General features: G+C 30.4%; 1 protein-coding gene across 1 annotated transcript in view; it reads left to right on the forward strand.

The window, feature by feature from the left end:
- LOC145312396 (death-associated protein kinase 1-like) overlaps positions 1–20,312 on the forward strand; it is a 463,414-nt gene that overhangs the window by 413,024 nt on the left and 30,078 nt on the right. The window contains exons 16-25 of the mRNA XM_080151633.1: positions 1,652–1,717; positions 5,822–5,919; positions 9,631–9,673; positions 10,105–10,203; positions 10,482–10,528; positions 12,528–12,579; positions 13,058–13,162; positions 13,497–13,595; positions 15,571–15,700; positions 16,037–16,162. Of these exons, the coding sequence (XP_080007759.1) occupies positions 1,652–1,717; positions 5,822–5,919; positions 9,631–9,673; positions 10,105–10,203; positions 10,482–10,528; positions 12,528–12,579; positions 13,058–13,162; positions 13,497–13,595; positions 15,571–15,700; positions 16,037–16,162 (865 nt within the window). The remainder of the gene's footprint in view (positions 1–1,651; positions 1,718–5,821; positions 5,920–9,630; positions 9,674–10,104; positions 10,204–10,481; positions 10,529–12,527; positions 12,580–13,057; positions 13,163–13,496; positions 13,596–15,570; positions 15,701–16,036; positions 16,163–20,312) is intronic.

Here is a 20,312-nt window from a genome sequence, read left to right on the forward strand (position 1 = left end):
GCTACTAAAAAAGTTTTTATAAAGGAAAATTTATTACCTAATTATCGCAGCAAATAGAAGCTTACAATTGGCAGTTTTTTATGTTATTTTGTTAGATAAATGATAATTATTTTAATAGGATACATAAAAACCGGATGGACGGACTTTCGGACTTAGATTAGTTGCTATACTCTTTTAAGAAATTATCTGGTGTTTTGAATCAATATGAATGATTGTTTTATTTACTTCAAAAAAATATATTTTAATATCATTTTCTTGAGCCATTTCCAATATTTGTTTCATGACAGAGGAAATACTTTGAAAAGTGCAATCTAGGGGCGCGGATACCTTTCCTTAAATATTTTTCCCCAGGGAAATAATTTCATAATTATAAAAATAAGATGCAATTAGCAATTCCCCTTTTAAAAATTTGTTAAAGCATCCAAACGTGTTTAAATTTAGAGCTTCTTCGTGGCTGCCCAGCCCTTGGTCATATATGATGTAAATGTTTCTCATGCATATACAAAGGGGCACTAAGTTATTGATATAACACAACTTTGATTAAATCTTTGATTAACCTGTAATAGTTATTTATCGCATCGTATTATAGACAGGCTTTCGTGGATATTAAAATAAAGACTATAACCAGTTTTGTTACCCCGTGGGGACAAAGGCCCTGGCTAACAAAACTGCGATGATTTTATGATTTTCATTTTAATATTCGTGCAAATTGTCTGTAATATGATTGCTATTCATGATTTTTAAGTATATCTGAGAACCGAAGCCATACTGGAAAATAATTTAATTTCAGAATACTTTTACCTAAGGTTGTTGCAATGATAAAAATAAATTGCATTTTACATTGACTGCGACGATAAGACACAAATTTAAAGGATAATCCTCACAATGAAATAATGGGATGTGCTGTCTATAGGATTGTTAAAGATTCGTGTTTATTATTGAAAGGCTAGAAATTTACAATGAGTAAATTTTCTAAATAAAAATCTTATATACCTAATTAAAATGGACAATGCCTTAATTCTAGAAAAAAATATTACTCTATAAAGCATATTTATACTGAAAATATTGTTACTAATATAGATGGATATATCTTTTTAAATTTAACAAAATTACCACCTCATTAAGTTCACATGCTTTGTATAAAAGTACTTTAATATGATTGGGCAAGAAATAAAGTTTTTTATGATATGCATTTTTTAAACAATTGGTCCATAATTTTTAGATTCCTTGTGGAAACCTTATTTATTGAGTCATAGAGAAAATAATAAATGTTTATAGTAGACGTCATTCAAACTTTCTATTGTTGTGAAAATTAAAATATATATGTAGCAGATTTTAAATTTAAATTTTAATCAAGTTTATAATTAGGAAGAATTGTTTTGTTCAAGAATAAACCGAATTAAATTTGGCCAAAAGCTTTTTGCTCTTATAAACCTTGTCGTAAATAACATTGTATGATTAATCTTTGTTTTTGAATGACTGAAAAAATTTAGAAAAAATAGATATCCTTTTAGATTAAATGTATTTAACTTGACATAACTTAAAAAGGTGCAAAAAGAGTTATAAATGCAAGGTACAGTTTAATCTAGCTATTATTTGTACAACTACTTGCTAGAAGTTGATAATTGATTTGATGATTTTTTGATATCAGACAAATAAACATGGAGAAAGTGCTGTTCATATCGCCGCAGGTCTCGGTAAACTGGATATTATAAAGGTAAGCAGTTGTTTTAAGTAGCATAGATAAACTATATGAATATATTTTGTCAGAGAGAGGGGGATATTAGAGTGGAAATTATATTTTTCATCTCATTCGATTTCCAGAAATCTTTAGATTTCCAAATTAAATTTTAATTAGTTTGTACAAACAACAAAATTTCAAACTATTAATAATTTTAATTTACAGAATGAAGGGTTAATTTTGTCAAAAAAGAGTGTGAACATCAATATGTCATTTATTGTCTTATAAGGTTATTCATTGATGTACTTGTAGATCTTCAATGGTGCTACACAAAATTACCTGTAGATTACAATTAGTGATTGAAACTGTTGGACACTTAGCTTAATGAACCAACAAAATATAATTTAGTAGAAGTCCCCAAAGTTTTTAAGCCAACGAATAATAAAACATTATTGTTAAACTTTGGGGACTAGTGTAATAAACAGCCCAATGTCCCCTCCCTTATTCAATATTTTTTTAATGAAAGATTGTTGTCGATGCTTTTGTTAAAGTTAAGAATGCGTTAAGTTAAATATTTGTCATTGAGGAAAGATTTTGCATTTAAAACTGAAGCATAGGACAAATATTCTCATAAACAAACAGTAGAACTTATATGATCAATATTATGTTAAAAAGAGTCAGTTTTCAAGAAGCAATAAAGTTAATAATAAAAAAGAAGTAGGACGATTCCAAAAGTATGACAGAACTTCTTCCATTATTTTAACGTTAATAAATATTGATACATCCAATTGGGAAAGCTCTAACTCTGTCGGGTTTTTTGGGCCTACATTTATTAAATAAGCTCAAAATGCATTTTTTTAATAAAGTGTATTGTGGTTTACAGTAATTTTTAATAAGATAATTAAATCTTAAAGAAATATAGTTTGCCTTATTATTTTAAATGATTTTTAGAATACAATTTCCTATTTTTTTTATCTTGAACTAAGCATTCTATGCAAAATTTAGTGATTTCACAAAACAGTAAAGACTAAATAATTAATAACTTTATCTTTATGATTTTAATTCATCTTTCACAGTCTTATTTTTGAATATTTATTTCTGTTTACTTTCTTTATTCATATTCACATCTTTATTTTTATAACTGTTATTGCATTAATGAGTACCGCTACTTTTAAACCTCATTTTGATATTGCAACTGAAAATGTATGTTAATAACTACTATAAATCTGGTTAATTGAAAAAGTTCAATCTTTCTAAAGGAACAACTTTGTTCTTAAGTGCGTCTTGATATCATGTTTAGTTTCCGAGATGGGATGAGGTTGAGATGTCATTTTACTCCCACACTCCCCGAAAAGGTTTAATTATTGTCAAATAATTTATCATGTGTAGTGTATAATATCTAAAATAAATGTTTCTTAATTTACGTAGATTTTTTTTAGAAATAAGAATTTTTGCATAAATACCAGAAAATCAATTGAAATTCTTGTAAAAAGTTTGTGTACCAATAGGCCTGATAGAAAGTTGCAGCTACTTGAGTAAAATTGATCATTATAAAAATGCAATACCTTGCAGATCGTCGTTGAATAACGAATGTATGTAATATTCAAAAAAAATATTATTATAACTATAGTGTTACTGGCTATAGAGGTAGGGGACATTGGGCAGTTTATAACACAAGTCCCCAAAGTTTCATACTAATGTTTTCTTATTCGTTGGCCTAACAACTTTGTAGACTATTATGAATTTTGATTGTTTGGTTCATCAAGTTGAATGTCCAAACGTTTCAACCACTAATTGTAACCTTACTGATTCTTTATTGGACATTAGCATTGGCATCTGCTTCAATATTTCAAACCCCCATAGTATTATTTTGGTTTCAGTGCCTACTAATTACTTTTTTTCAGCGTACATTTCCCTTTATACCTGACTATATAACAATCTAATGATAAGAACTTCTACTATTAAAGTATAAATGAGTATGGATGGATATATCTCGTTATTTTTAACCAGAAACTTTTTTAGTGCCTTGTTATATACAAAAAGTTAGAATTTTGCAATATTGAGGGTTTTCATATAAAACAGCTATAGTAAACTACATAATAATAGCTAATAATGTTATTATTAGCCTAAACTAAAATATTTTTTTTAGCTTAAGTGATCGCATCGTTTTTTAACAATTCTTTGCCGTTTATTATTTTACATATTGTTAAAAACATTCTCCTAACATATAATAGTTTTACTTGTTAGTCTGATAGGACACTAGAAATCTGTGCATCTAAAAACTTTTTATTAGAACTCGTTATGAACTTTAATGTTTTCATCTATTTTTATAAATACCGTGTGAGAAAGATACCTATTTGTTGAAAGAAAAAAGTGAGAGTGAGAGAAAGAAAAAGAAAATGATTAATAAGAATAGAGATGAATAAAATATTAATTAATTTTTGTTCTAACTTATTATAAATAGTCTAGATTTTTCTAGTTATATTTATTTATAATTAAATGAAAACAAGTTACCAAGTAAAATATAATAGCTTACTGAAAAATCTAGTAACTGTAGAAAAACATTAAATATCAAAAAATAAAAACAGAAGCCAACAAAAATTTTCAAAGAAACCAAAAGAGCACTGATTGAAGGAAGCCTGCAGGGGATAATTGCTGTATTTGCTTTATTGTAAAAATGTAATTAGTTACTGCCATTCTTACTTTGTACCCAAAATTTATATGAGGGTTATAAATTTTGAAAGACACTCGCCTCCTGAATAAGACATTTAAAATGGCTATAACTCTTTTGCTTTTGAAGCTTGAGGATTCAAATTGAAGAAGTTGGGTCTAATTGTGGCTGACTTTTAGCAGTTTTCCTGCAGGCTTTCTTTAAATCTTTGAATGTCTTACTAACAACAGAGTTGACAACATCCATAAAAGCGAATCTTTGAAATCAGAAGAAGGTACAAACGATCAATAGTTCTTGTATATTGGTAGAACATTAATTTATTAAGTCGAAACATAATTGTACATAATCTGTACAAAATTGTGTAAATACAGGATACTGTAAAAAGACATATTTTTATATTTAGGATTTTATTATAGAGATGCTTCGCTTCTGATATTGTACCTTGTTTTCCTAGGAGGTATTCTTACAAAAAAAAGATGAATAAAATAATAATAACGCATGTGTTATACGAATGTATGGACTTTCTGGTAACGATTTGCTACGAGTTGCTACGGAGGGACCTACCCTAATATTAGAAAAGCTTTTCTTTTAAAATTAAAAAAAAGTATCTTTGCACTAGATATGATATAATTTGCAAACTTATTAAAGAAAGATTGCCAAGGCTTATAACCAACAAATTAATATTTTGGCTGAGAAAATACAAATTATTGAGAAACTCATATTAACAAGGACAATAATGTTAATAGGTAGCGCAACAATAACAGTTGACTAACACATGCATAAATTTGTATCAATACTTAGTTTTAAAACTTTTAAGTTAGAAGGTTTTTCATTCTAGATTTTTAATTAGATTTTAATTCATAAAAAGAAAGTTAAAATACATAAACATTGAGAGTAATTTTAATTAATTTTCTGAAAATACATTTTCACAAAGAAAATGTATAGTTTTATAAAACTTGACTGAAAGAGAGAGAGAGATTTCAACCGTCGAAAAGTGTTTACCAATTTATGAGTTTTTTTCTTGTCTAACTAGTAATATTTCTCTGTATGGAAATTAATAATTATATTTCCAATGAACTAACTGTATTCAAGTTTTATAATAATTTTTATCAATTAACTGGATATTCTATTTCAATAACTTCCCTCCATATCTCTACAGGTAGTCAAAATAAAAGTTTTGTTAAGTAATTTCAGCAGTTAGTAAGATCTTAAGGGTCTTACAAAAAACTTACATCGTATTACTTCTTGAGATAGATATTGTAAATTAATATAACTTACTCTGCTAAAGTGAGGCTCACAGTTTGCTAAAATAACGATACCCTCCATCCAACTCCTTTGCCATATCCCCTCCCCTCCAACTGGATGAATGAACTGATCAATAAATGAGGTATATATTAGCAAGCTAAATTGATGACAAAATTTACACTGTCAATATATCCACATATCCTATATCCATTATATTATTTTAGGTGCTGGCAACACACGGAGCGAATCTTGGCCAGGTTGACCAACAAGGCGACAGCGCGCTGTACTGGGCTGCTAGGCAGGGGCATCATACTGTTGTCAAGTAAGTAGATATGGATAGACAGATAGACATACAGACAGACCAACAAGGCGACAGTGCGCTGTACTAGGCTGCTAGGCATGGCATCTTACTGTTGTCAAGTAAGTAGATATGGATATAGATAGACAGATAGACATACAGACAGACCACCAAGGCGACAGTGCGCTGTACTGGGCTGCTAGGCAGGGGCATCATACTGTTGTCAAGTAAGTAGATATGGATAGACAGATAGACATACAGACAGACCAACAAGGCGACAGTGCGCTGTACTAGGCTGCTAGGCATGGCATCTTACTGTTGTCAAGTAAGTAGATATGGATATAGATAGACAGATAGACATACAGACAGACCACCAAGGCGACAGTGCGCTGTACTGGGCTGCTAGGCAGGGGCATCATACTGTTGTCAAGTAAGTAGATATGGATAGACAGATAGACATACAGACAGACCAACAAGGCGACAGTGCTCGGTACTAGGCTGCTAGGCATGGCATCTTACTGTTGTCAAGTAAGTAGATATGGATAGACAGATAGACATACAGACAGACCAACAAGGCGACAGTGCTCGGTACTAGGCTGCTAGGCATGGCATCTTACTGTTGTCAAGTAAGTAGATATGGATAGACAGATAGACATACAGACAGACCAACAAGGCGACAGTGCGCTGTACTAGGCTGCTAGGCATGGCATCTTACTGTTGTCAAGTAAGTAGATATGGATGGATAGACAGTTAGACAGACGAACCGTCAAACAGACCATCAATAAAGAAAATAAAACAAAAATGTACAGACATAAACAGACATAGACAGATATAGACAGACATAGGGATAGAAAAAGGTAGACCAGACATATAGAGACAGAGAAAGACAGACAGACGTATTAGGTATATGCAGAAATTAAAAGACATAGAGATTAAAAATTACAAATTGAAAACAAGCAAAAATAGAAAAATACCTATTACAGAATATCTATGAAAATTTCATATTTTCTAGCTAATTGTTTATTTTTCACTAAATTATGATCTTTTGTACTCTAAACAATTAGCAATTAGTGGCACTATTAAGTATTTTGTAAAATTCCCATATTAAATTTTGTCAGAAAATAATGGATTTAATGATGGTAGACTTAGCAATATAAAAAATAGGTAGTTTAATATAAACAACTTTAATTTGTAAGGATTATTATTTAAAAGTAGGGTATACGTACTTGCTATTCTACAGATATGCATATATGCATAACATTTTATGGATGGTGTAAACCTATGTTGTTTTATTACAATGTGAGTACTGGTTTTAAATGAACTTCAAAACCAGTATAATATATTTTGTAACTGTAATAAACTAATAATCAGTTCAACATTTTCCTAGATTTTTTTTGTTTTGTCACCGCATTTTTATTTTAATCTATAAAGTAGATAGGCTTTATTTGTATGTAGCTTAAGATAACTTCTAAACCCATTGAGTTCTTCATTTTATGGAGCTTCACATAGGTCCTTGGATGGTTTCTGGCTTTTTAATTTTTATATGTAAGTTTGGGATGGTTGTACAGTTTTGAGATATGTTTTTACTTTCCTTGCCCCTTTGATTACTCTGTCCTTAGATGCTAGGGGCGCAATCGCAAAATAATACAATAATTTATAAATGTAAATTACACAAAAGATACTTGAAAACTTTTTTTTCGCAACGATAACTTTTTATACCTCTTGAACAAATATATATGTATCAAGAACACTTTAACCACTTATATTGAGTGTCATTCACATATTATCATTGTATTAGCAAATCTTTATGAAAATAATCATATATTTTGCAACTTAGTGTCGTGGCTACTATTTATCTGTGTATGTTTGACCGTTTATTTATCAACCTGTCATGAAACGAGTGTTAAAAAGAGCATATTTTTGAATCATGTAAACACTTAAAAAATCTAAAAGCTTATACAAAGCTTTACACAAACGGGACCCTATATTTCCGAAACTAAGTTTGAAAAACGAAGTTTGCGATTTGAAGGAAATTTAATAGAGGACTTATTATGTAATATATGATTTGTTATTTCGTTAGTCAACGTAATTATTTATTTCCAAATAATGCTTTAATATGTTTGTAATGCCTTTTTAAGAAAAGTATTGCCTTAAATCAACAATAAAACAATATTGTATAATAGCTTCTCTTTAAAAAAAATCTCTTAGGTCAAATAAATATTTAATGAAGTAAAATGTTATTTACATATGTAAATACAAAATTTAGTATAATTTTTTTTATAAGATTCTTCTTATTAGACAGTTCTTCTTAAATAGGATAGAGATATAGATATTCTAGGAATATCCCAATACAATCATAGCTGTTCTTATCTTCCAAAAAGTTATATCTATCTACTTAATAAGTTATTTATATACTTACTAGTGGCTTCGCCCCTAGCCTAGCCAGAGATTCTTCGCTACAAACAAACAGACAGACAAACAGACAAACAAACATCGTTCTACTTTGTATTATAGATATAGCTACACATAAAAAGTATAAATGTAAATCTATAATACAAAGTAGAACGATGTATGTCCGTCTGTCCGTCTGAAGCTTAAGATCTGAGTAACCACTGAACCGATCGGATTCTACTCTTGAGAGTATATACCTATTGGTCCTGTGGTGGTTTTAAGCTATTTTCTTGGGGGGTGGGACACCCCTAACCCCCCCTAAAACAAAAAAAACCCTTATTTTTTATTTTGCTCTGCTTCAGGCTGCCGCAGCATTTATTTTGAATGAAAGAATAGCAACATTCTCTCACTAAAAACAATAAATATTAATTTTTTTATCACCTCTTGGGGCAAAGCCCCTAGAGGCTAGGGGCGAAGCCGCTAGTAAGCAATAAAACATTACATGGAAACTTTGAATATTTTCTCAAATAGAATTTCATGAACCTCTTCAAAAATTATTGTAAAACCATGATGAAAACCTTTGGATCATGGGAAGAAAACGAAGCTTGTTTTGTCGTATTTTCATAGCAGCTTTTGATAGGTTATTTTAGGTTAAGTTAGGTACGGTAAATTTTAATCATTGCCCCACAAGTTAGAGTCCCCCGCATCGAATAGAAATAGGACAAAAGCTATTGTGAAAAAACGACAAAACCCGCTACTTCGTTGCCTTTCCTTGAACCAAACTTTTTAGAAAAATATTCATTTTATACAACCATTATAATTTCCATGTCCAATGGAGGAATAGTTATTTCTTGTATCGTATTATAAACGGCTTTCCGCGGATATAGAATGTACAATTATAAGATTAAAACTATTTTTTTTGCCCCGAGGTGCCGAAGGCATCGGCTAAAAAAACTGGTTTTAATCTTATGATTGTACATTTTTATATTCGTAGAAAGCTGGATATAATACGATGCTAGACATAGTTTTTTCGTATGGATTAGAACCGGCTCCTATCCACCAGATTCGAATGAATACGAGAATAGTTATTTTTCGCATCGTATTATAAACGGCTTTCCGCGGATATGGAATGTACAATTAAAAGATTAAAACTAGTTTTTTTAGCCCCGAGGTGACTGGCTAAAAAAACTGGTTTTAATCTTTTGATTGTACATTTTTATATTCGTAGAAAGCTGGATATAATACGATGCTAGACATAGTTTTTTCGTATGGATGAGAACCTGTTCCTATCCACCGGATTCGAATGAATACGAGAAAAATATTTAAAAATACTTTTTTCTTTAGGTTTTTAGTTGACCAAGGCGTTCATGTTAATCAACAAAATAAGGTAAAATATCATTTTTTGTCTGTTTGTTAGTTTTGTTATCTGTTGTTCTTTTTACATGTTTTTTTACTACTAGTTTACAATTTCATTTTATTTTGTATATTAAACTTTTTTTTATTAAGTTATCTAATTGTATTAATAGTTAACACATAAGTTTTTAATTAGGTATTAGCTTTTATTCAGTTAATTACTCGGAATTGTGTTTCCTTTTTTACTTAACTTGTTAAACTGATTTATGGTAATGTGTAATTACTGAAAATTTATCACATTATTACGTTATCAGAAGAACATATACCCTACAGGAGCGGCCATTTTCTATTGGTATTTTCTTTTCTAGGGGAGATTTGTCTTGGGAGGGTGGTAGTACTTTATTATAGGAATATATTTATTTTTGCATGATTTTTCTTTAGTTTTGTTTTGTTTTTGTTGTGTAGATAGGAGAGTCATGTTTGCACGCGGCTACCAAGTATGGGCACACAGCCACAATACAATATCTTGCCACCATTCACACAAACCTTGATATAAAGGATAATGTAAGTTATACAGTTGCTTTGCTCCAAACACTTTTTTTATTGTTCGATTAAAGGATTAGTGTAAATGAAAAAAATACATTTTCATTTCATTTAAGTTTTCCAGCATTAAAAATTATATTAAAAAATATGCTTTGTCGCAATTATGCTCGTTTTTGGTTTGTTGATAAAGAAAAAATTTTTTCCTGCACTTTATTAATTTTTTAGTTTTTTTAATTTATATATATCATAACATTTTTGTTTTGTTGATATTTTAATGTAAAATTATTTAATTATTTTAGCACCAGGAGTCAAGTCTCCATCTGGCTGTCTGGCATGGATATCCCAGGTATTCATTTAGATAAATATTCAGATTATAGATATATAGTTGATATATGTGAATATAGAGTTATGTATATTGGATAGCTAGGTAAAGGGTCAGTAAAACCTGCGACCGTAGCTCAACATATAGTCAGTCCCATGTCCCTTCAATCATATGGAATATATGAAAAGGCGGAATAGGTAGAAAAGTTGCTGGTCATGAAATTTACAATCCTAAAGGGTTCTTATGAATCAGTTAGAAAATCGTAAAATAGGAAGATATATTTCTACTCATAAATGAATGGATCTATTACATTATGTACAAAAAGGTTGGAGGTTTTAACAGAGAGAGGAAGTTTAGATCATTTTCTTGTCAGCAATTTTTCATTATAATTACATATATGTATGTAAGTATTTTCTAATTAGTTCTATAATGTTCTTTTCTATTTTTCTTTATAAATATGTTTAATACAAGGTGGGGCGCGCAGCAGCGCGTCAGCTGCAACTAAGTCTCAAAATAAACCCGTTTTGATGCTTTGGAAATTTATTGGAAAAGAGGGATTGTCATATTTGTTCAGGACTGGAGTTTTAATTTCTATGAACAGTAAAAGGTTAGTTTCCCTGAGGCTTACAAGCGGCAGAGCCCTGATACAAGGTGTCTTAAACAACTTTTCTGCGGGATGTAGCTACTGTTTATGTCTATTTAAAAGACTTTTTTGCCAGACACACTTTCATAAATATTATTTCAAACATTTTCTCTAAATTGAATTTTGTATGAAGGTAGCAGGAATATAAAGAGATAGAGACATCAAAAACAACTGTTTAAAGAAGATAAAGATTAAAGGATTATTATGAATCCCTTTTTTGGACTTTAAAAACATAAATAGCTTGTAAAAGTAAAGTTATGTAGTGGGATGCCATTTTTCTTGATTAGTGTGTTTTTGCATTAAAATCATTGTAAGCTTTGCATTGTTATGCTTCTATACATATTTACCATATTTTGTAGTAAAATTAAATGTTTAAATAAAAAGTTTAACATTTTTGTTTCTGAAAGCCAATCACTTAATATACCTGGGATAAGGTGTTTGGGGGAAACATCGTCTCAAATAGTTTTGGTTTTGTCAGAATATTTAATTTTTTTTTACAACGTAATTCTATAACACAACAAAAATTTGTTTTGGTAGATTTTTTCATAATTATTATAAAAAAAAACCAAATTCGAGTTTTTATATTAGCAACTACGCTATACATTTTCAAATAACAAATTATAGAAGGAAGCTGTCATTTTTTAAAAGATCATAATTATTTTTATGTCCATATTATTTATGTTTTTTTTAGCGGGGGAAAAACTCAAAAATGATCCATAGCATCTCAAACCATCTTTTTTCTCTTAACCTGAAGTAAAAGTCAATTTAAATCTAAACGGCAAAGTCTTGTGAAGAAAAGTATAAACTTGGTGAAACTAGTTAAACTAAGTATGTGAGAAATGGATATAGAATATACGTGGATATTATGACAGGGGAAATATTTTCGCAAATTTGTCATTATTTATTAGTCAGTTTGTACATCCAGTAGGAGAGGATGGAATGGGATAAAGGATGTGGAAGGGGAACCGTTATTTTAGCCAGCAAAGTGGTTTACTTTACTTGAGTACATAATAATCTGGTGTAAGATCAAAGTAATAATAAATCCATTGTGTGGTGCCATGTGGAACTGGATTGTAAGATAATGGAAAAAACATCAAAATTTCAAAAAGAATTTTTTTCGGGGAAAATTAAAGTTTCCTACCTTGCCTAACCTAAGACGTTCAAGGGTGGGGGTAAAGGTGTGTCCCCCCCCCTCCATCAAACTTTAAACCTCTCATTTTAAACCCTCCCCCCAGAAGATAGTTAATATGAGTTATACAGTTATTTTGATTGGTAGAAAAGTTAAAAAATAGATTATCTCTTTTAATTTAATGTTTTATCCACATGTTAAATAATCCAATTTTAACTTAACTAACTTTAACTCTTTTTTTCTGCTTTTAGAATAGTTGAAATTCTAAGCGAATCTGGTGCAAATCTAAATATTCTCAACGAGGTAAGATTTAGATGTGTAGCTTTTTCATATACTTTGTATTTTCGTCCTAAAATTTTGATCAGAATATCATAAGTTGCTCTTATCTTATTCGTATGTAATTTTATTTTAAACATTGCGATTCATATAAACATTTATATAAACTTATTGGCCCTTGAACCTAATAGCTAAGGGTCTTTTTTCATTAAAATAGCACAAAACCTTTACAAGGCATTGACAAAGTTTCCGGAAAATTACAACTAATCTTTTCTGAGATCTTTTGCTTTAAACCAAAAATCTAAATATTAACAGGTGCTGTAAGATTAATATTTAATTTAATAAAGTTTGACTTTAAAACAGCACTTGATTTTTATGTAAGTAGAAGCTCTTTTTAAAATTTATTAGAAAAAGTTTGTGGTTATACTAATTTAAAGAAAAATCCTATGAGATATGTATACCTTTATATAAATTTATTGTTTAATCTAATATTATGTATTTGTAGGAAGAAGAAACTCCGCTACACGTGGCCTCCAGCCGTGGCAATGTTGAGTGTGTTCGTGGTCTGCTGGAAGGGGGTGCTAGTGGCTCTGCCCTGCTTGATCTACAGGTTTGTGTTTTTGTCTGTTTGTCAATTCCAGTAGTTGTGTTAGCAATAAAACTTAGGTTTTAATTGAAGTTTATGTCAATTTAATAAAACCAACCTATAGATCGTTATGCTTTAAATCTGGGATCCTAAGTGAAAAGACAATGCACGATAGATTGGTTAACACCCAAAATTTTGATGAAAAAATAATTTCTTTCTCCGGACGAAAATCTCTGGAGAAAAGGATTTGGGCGATACTAGTTTGCACCAATCAATCAAGATATTGGGAAAGTCCCAAAAGTTACTAATTTACAAGTGATTAAAATTAATTATAACACTAGTTATTTAAACATTTTAGGATCGGCGAGGTTCAACTCCACTGCACCTGGCTTTGAGACGAGGTCATGTCCATGTGGCCATGCTTCTGCTTCATGCTGGAGCTGATTTTGATATACAGGTAAACTACAGAAGGTTGCGTCATATTTTAACATTTTATGACATTTATCTTTAGGCAACCAAGTGTATACATGGGATTGATCTCAGACTGTTAACAAGTTAAAAATTAAAAATTATAAGTCAAAGGTTAATTGTGTATTAAGATAGGTTAGTTTTGATTTTAAGAATTTGATTTTTTTAGGATCATAATCATTGGAGAATTATATCATAACGTATTAACATAGAATTTTTAGAAATTTTAATTTGTCATTTGTATGTGGTATACATTTTAAACATCAGGACATATTCAAGAATTAGGGAAATCAAACCTCTGGGCTTGCCTAAGTTATATGATTTTGCTTTATTTAAATAATCCTTATATAAAATCAACTACCAAAGCAGTTCTAATTTTAATCCATTTACTGCAATATTCATTTTGAATTAAATAGCACAAAAAGTTCAAGGAATTATTTATTTTTAAAATAACAAGATTGCCACCATCCATTAAGACAGAACCAAAACTTGTTACAATATTGTTTTACTTTACTAATTCTATTTTTTAATAGTTATTTCTTTCATCGTATTATAAACCGCTTTCCGCGGATATAGAATGTACAATTATAAGGTTAAAACTAGTTTTTTTAGCCCTGGGGTGCCGAAGGCACGGGCTAAAAAAACTAGTTTTAATCTTATGATTGTACATTTTTATATTCGTAGAAAGCTGTTTACAATACGATGCCAGACATAGTTTTTTCGTATGGAGGAGAACCGGTTCCTATCCAGCGGATTCGAATAAATACGAGAAAATGGTTTACTACATTCTTACTGAATGATCCTATTAAATATAGTAGTAAGAGTTTTGTCTGAAACCTAAAATTTCATTAACTACTAAACCGGTTGAGTTCCCCAATCACGAAATCCTCACGTAGGTCCTGGGATGGTTTTACTCTATTTATTTTCAGATTTAATACAGGGCCTTTAGATGCTAGGGGCTTAGTCGCTAGTATACATATAAATGATAGGATGAAAAAATTATTTAAATCTAACGTTTCCGTCAGTTAAAGTTACAAGTATTGCAACTTATATTGTTTATGTATTGTCTGTTTTACAATATCTATTTGCCCTGTCCTACATCTTACATCTTATCTTTTCAAATGTAAATCTGTGTGAAACACTGAAAACGCATAATGTTTGGAGTATAAGTTTTAGCAATACAGAAAATATTCCATACTTTTTGCAAAAGTATAAAATTAAAGGGGGAAAGAGTTATATGTAACTATACCCACGAGGTAGAGACCCTATGCCGAATTTCAATTGGGTCAATATAAGCCAATAGCGATGGAAATATTAAAACAGCCAAGTCGCTAAAAATTTGGTAGGAGAAGAAAAAGTCCCCATCACATGGACCAGGTAGTTGTAAAGGCTATACATCTTCACATTTATTTAACAAACTAGTGAAAATATTCTTTATGGAGACAAAATGTAAGAATTGCTGATGTTGTATGGAAAATATTACCGGAAACATTCCTCCATGTAAACAAATATTTCAAACTTGAACTCTTGGTCTTTCTGTAGGAATACCTTTTTATGGGGCAGAAGCTTGTGCATATTTTATAAACTTCTGCCTTTTGTCATTCTAACCTGATCACAGTCCACTACACAGAAAGAAGAGAGAGAGAGAGAAAGTGCTAGACAGAAAGAGAAAAGGAGAGATTAACAAAACCTTATTCAAATTGCAGCCACTATTGCACTAACTGCAACTTTAATTCACTGTCAGCTTTTATTCATTAGGGTGTATTAAAAAGAGACACCTGTCATTTTCAGTTTAGGATAAGCATAATTAAGTAGACTAAAGTTGAAAATAAAGCATCGTTTGTTGTGTTTTATCCATCTCATCTCGTTCAAATTTGACTCTAGTGTACGAAATGTGTTTTTGATCAAGCCATAGCAATTTTAAAAAGATTCATCATAAATTCTAAACTAATTTCCTATTACAGGACAGCGAAGGGGAGACTCCAGTGCACATATGTGCTCGCGAAGGGTTGCTGGGTCTCGCCCAGACCCTGTGTGCCTTTGGTTGTAACGTTGACACACCAAACGAGGATGGTATGCTACCGCTGCATCTAGGTAAGAATAATTTATGATTTTGTATATATTTATCAGGGAGGGAAGGGACATTGGGTTGGGTATTACACTAGTCCTCAGTCTTATAATAATGTTTTCTTATTCATTGGCTTAACAACCTTTCCTACTGTTATTGAATATTGATTGGTTGATTCATTCAGTTGAGTGTTCATCAAACGTTTCAACCACTAATTTTAATCTACAAAAGGGGTAATTTTGTGTATGATCATTGGGTAATTACATATATTTTTCATTAAAATAATCTTTTTAGCTTAGATATTTTTCATTTATCTCAATTTTATAGGACAAATGTATAAAATATTATATTAAATTTTTCAGCTGCAAAATTCGGACATACTGAAGTGGCGAGGTGCCTGTGCCTGGCTGGTGCCAGAATAGACGCCAAGAACCGGGAGGGAGTGGTAGCTGAGGTGTGTGCAAGGGTCCAGGGACACACAGGACTAGGTAAGACTTTTAGTGCTGTGAGGGCTCGGCAGCTGCGCCTCAGCCGCTTGTAATCATCAAATTTAAAACCACAGTGATGAGCGCTAGAAAATTTTCTGAAAAGATGGATTCTTTGTTAAGGAACAGTTGTAGACATCCAGCTGAATTTTAAAGTTAAAATATGACGATTTCACTCACTGAGACTATGACGCTGCCTAACCCTGCTTTTAGTGATAGATATATTATACACTGTTCAAAACATGATGTAGTACTTAATAGAAATGGTTAACATGTATAATTAATTTATATGTATAAAAGATATGCACAAAGTAAACTATACGAAACCTAAATGTTAAATATTGTGGTTAGTAATATAAACTAATTTAAAATTTCCCTTATGTATATTGGAATGGTAATATTTGTACTTTTAAAATATAACAAGTTGAATAGTTTTAAAATATAGCTTGAAACCAATTAATATCTTCAGGATTAGAACCGATTTTTATACATACATTTCGAACCTTTGGCCCTTCGAGGCTAAAAAAACTGATTTTAATCATATAATTCTTATGTTAATATCCGTGGAAAGCTGTCTATAATACAGTGCGATAGATAACTATTAAATAGCTTATGTTTAAGTCTTTTTTCTCTGAGCTTTTGTTTTTGCTTTCTAGTATTTATAGGTCAGTGTTAATTAAATTTAAAGTTAAAAGTGTAAGTTAACTGGTCGGTCTAATGGACGGAAAGACAGGCAGATAATGTCGATTCGCTGCTGTATATAAATATTTAATTTTAAGTTATATAAATGTTTTGTTTAACTTTTTGTTATATTTTGATTGTGTTATAACACTTGAAACAATAGTTTCAACTCAATATCATTTCAATTTCAAAATTGCAGAGCATAGAATTTACCATTTTCATGAAATATTACCTATGTGCATAAGCAGCGCAATGATATTAAAAAAATCTAGACTATAGTATAACAATGAACTGTAATACACCAATAGCGTGGACAGTTTATATCTTTTTTTCTTGGGTCTTTTATGAAAAAAGCTGAGAAGATTTTTCTTTAACTCTATGATTTGACTTTCAACAGTTATAAATCTATCTCAACCATAATATTTAAAATTTGTAACTACTGCTTCTGCTTAACGAAATTTTTCAAAGAAAAAATCTTGATTATCAATCGCATCGTGAATAGTTTTCTTCAGAATTTATTTGAGTAACCTACGGTCAGACAGACAATCAATTTCAATAAACATTAACTCAGATTTTCATTTCTCTCATTCATAATAATTTAAATATAACAAATTAAACCCTAGTACAACTATAACATGTAGGTAATATTGCTGTGTGTTGACCGGGGTTGTTTTAAAACAAACCAAATCTTGCCCAGGCCAAAACTTCTAAGTGAATTTTATAGAAGGCCGCTCTTATCAGGGATAAGAGAAACCTTGTCGTTAAGAGTCCGCATATAATTGGAAAAAGAAGTTTGTGGTTTTTAAAAAAAAGTAAAATACCAAAAAATCCAACCGGAAGCTGAAAATACGTGACACGATGGGTTCAGTGAGGGTTTCTAACTATTTTGGGTTAAGTTATCTATTCTCCACCCTCTAAAGAGAAATCTAATCTAGTAAACAAATCCCCCACCCAAGAGGTCACTAATTTCCTAATATAATGAAAATTGAAAATCATCATCCTTTTTCTAATTGCTCAACATAATTAGAAAAATAAACCTATTGAACAAAGTTAAATTTTAAAGTTTTCTTCAGGGAGACTTCATATGTATATGTTTCAAATTATTCTCTTTGATATTATCAAAACTTAGCAGAAAATTTGGTGGATTTTTTCGGAGGGCGCTCACTTCCGTAAAATTCAAATTATCAGAACTGCAGATTATTTATAATATTATATGTGTATTGTCTCTTCAATTCTCCACTTCACTTTAATTGCCCTCTTATTCATTGGTCATAGGATTTTAGGAGCAAATCTACTCTTTTAGTGGTCGTGGCTGTCTGTCATTCCGTCTGTTATTCCTTTTGTAATTCTATAATTGACCGATTTTTATTAATTATCCTTCAAGATTTATGTAAACTTTTGTAAAAAAAAGAAAAGAAAATTGCAGCAACTAAGAACTATACTCGACAAAGATATTTATTAATTTGGGATATGATAAGTAAGATACGGTTAAGTTTTAACTTAAATATACTCTTTTTTAACTTTCTGTTTTCTGAATTCAAACATCTTCCCTCCTACTATTGAACGTAATCGGCCCTGTTTATTGCTAAAATGAAAGATTTTTCACATATGAAAACATGAGGAATTTGATGCAAACTAATTTTTCTCATTAAAGTTTGTTGTATAAAAATTTAGTGTGTAAACTTGATGAGTATGTTTACAAGTACTTTATGTAAATTATTTCAAGGGTTTAAGGAAGGGGTGAGTTGCCGTAAATATTTGTATGTCTTTGCCCAGTGGAATTGTTTATAATTGAATTTAAAAACCTTATTAAATCTTAATAATGGAATGGATTATAACAATCTTAGGGCAAGAGAAAGTTCTAAATTAGGCATATTACTTTAGAATAATTTTTAGTTTTGTTCATATTTACATTGCCTTTCTTCCTGTTTTAATTTGATTTTTATTTTCTTCAGAATTTTAACAAAATTGAAACAATTTTAATTAAATTAATTTGAATTATTTGATTCGATAGCTTGATAGTTTTAGTTAAGTTAAAATCGCGTTAAATCTGAATTGATTAATTCATTTATATTTTCTAATAAAGTGAAACTCGTAGCAGGTTAAAGTAACCCCTCATCCACACCCTTTACTCCCGTCACATTCCTTGTCCAACTGGATGAACGAACTGACCAATAATTGATTTTCATGATAGCAATCAAGATTGACGTCAACTTTCCCCCTATCCACATATATTCTACATCTATTATGGTGGATTATCATTTTAAAAAATATTTTCAATGAAAATGGAGATCTTTTTTTCCTTTGAATTTTCTTTTAGCATATATATCTCTATCCCCTGATAAAAGGCATCTTAAGAATCTTAAGGTAGATGCAGTTCTTTTTATAAACGTGTTTAAAAGATTATCTTAGAGTTTGGTCCAGCAAAAAGTAATTGAGTTTCCCTATACAATAAAACTAAAGAAAATATACCGAAATAATATCTATAATACAAAGTAGAACGATGTCTGTCTGTCTGTCCGTCTGTCCCATAAGATCTCGGTAACCATTGAACCGATCGGATTCTACTCTTCAGGATATATACCTATTAGTCCAGTGGTGGTTTTAAGTTTTATTCTTTGGGGGTGGGACACGCCACCCCCCCCCCCCCAAAAAAAAAATGAAAATTCCCAAAAAAAAAAGCCAGAGGCTATGGGCGAAGCCGCTAGTAGTTAATTTATAATTATAGGATAATTTCACTACACTTGAGTTTTAAACCAACTAATCAAAATTACATAAAAGTACCTTAAGTTTATTGAACCAACGAATAAGATTACATTTTTTTTATTGTAAAACATTAGGAACTAGAGTAATATAGATTCCTATGTCTCCAATGAGGAACGGGATATTGGGCTGTATCATAGAGAAAAAATAAAAGAGAGGAATCGAAGCAACTAGAAGACAAAAATAGGCAGTGGGCCCAGGGGCCTAATTGGCGCTGTTGCCGCGCTAAATTTTATTGCTATTCCACTAATTTTCTAATGGGAGGATTACAAAATTAATATGTAAAGTTTTAATAATTAGAATATAATATTTAAATTAAAAATAAAAAATAAAATTTTGTTATTAAATATAAAAAAATACTAAAATAACAACATCTAAAAAAATACCTTTTTTACTTTTTACTTTTAGATATTGTCGTTTTAATGTTTTAATTTAAAATTACAAAGAATTTATTTTTATTTTAAAAAAATTATGCATGGAAGATGAATCCTTTCATTTCTAAAAAGGGGGAAATTTTTTTCATAATAAACATTCAGTTGATTCTGACTGCCCATGGCTGTTTGCTAAATATCGCTTTTCTTTTTATTCACATTATTATTTATAATTTACATACAAAAAGCCCTGGGCGGCTTTTGATTTTCGTCTGCTAAATTTTCTTTAAAAATTTAGGGATGGGGAAGTAGTATTTTACCATGAAAAGGGGGTGAGC

The sequence above is a fragment of the Acartia tonsa genome, chromosome 2 (genome assembly GCF_053477335.1).
Source record: "Acartia tonsa isolate MP-2025a chromosome 2, ASM5347733v1, whole genome shotgun sequence".
Classification (NCBI taxonomy): domain Eukaryota; kingdom Metazoa; phylum Arthropoda; class Copepoda; order Calanoida; family Acartiidae; genus Acartia; species Acartia tonsa.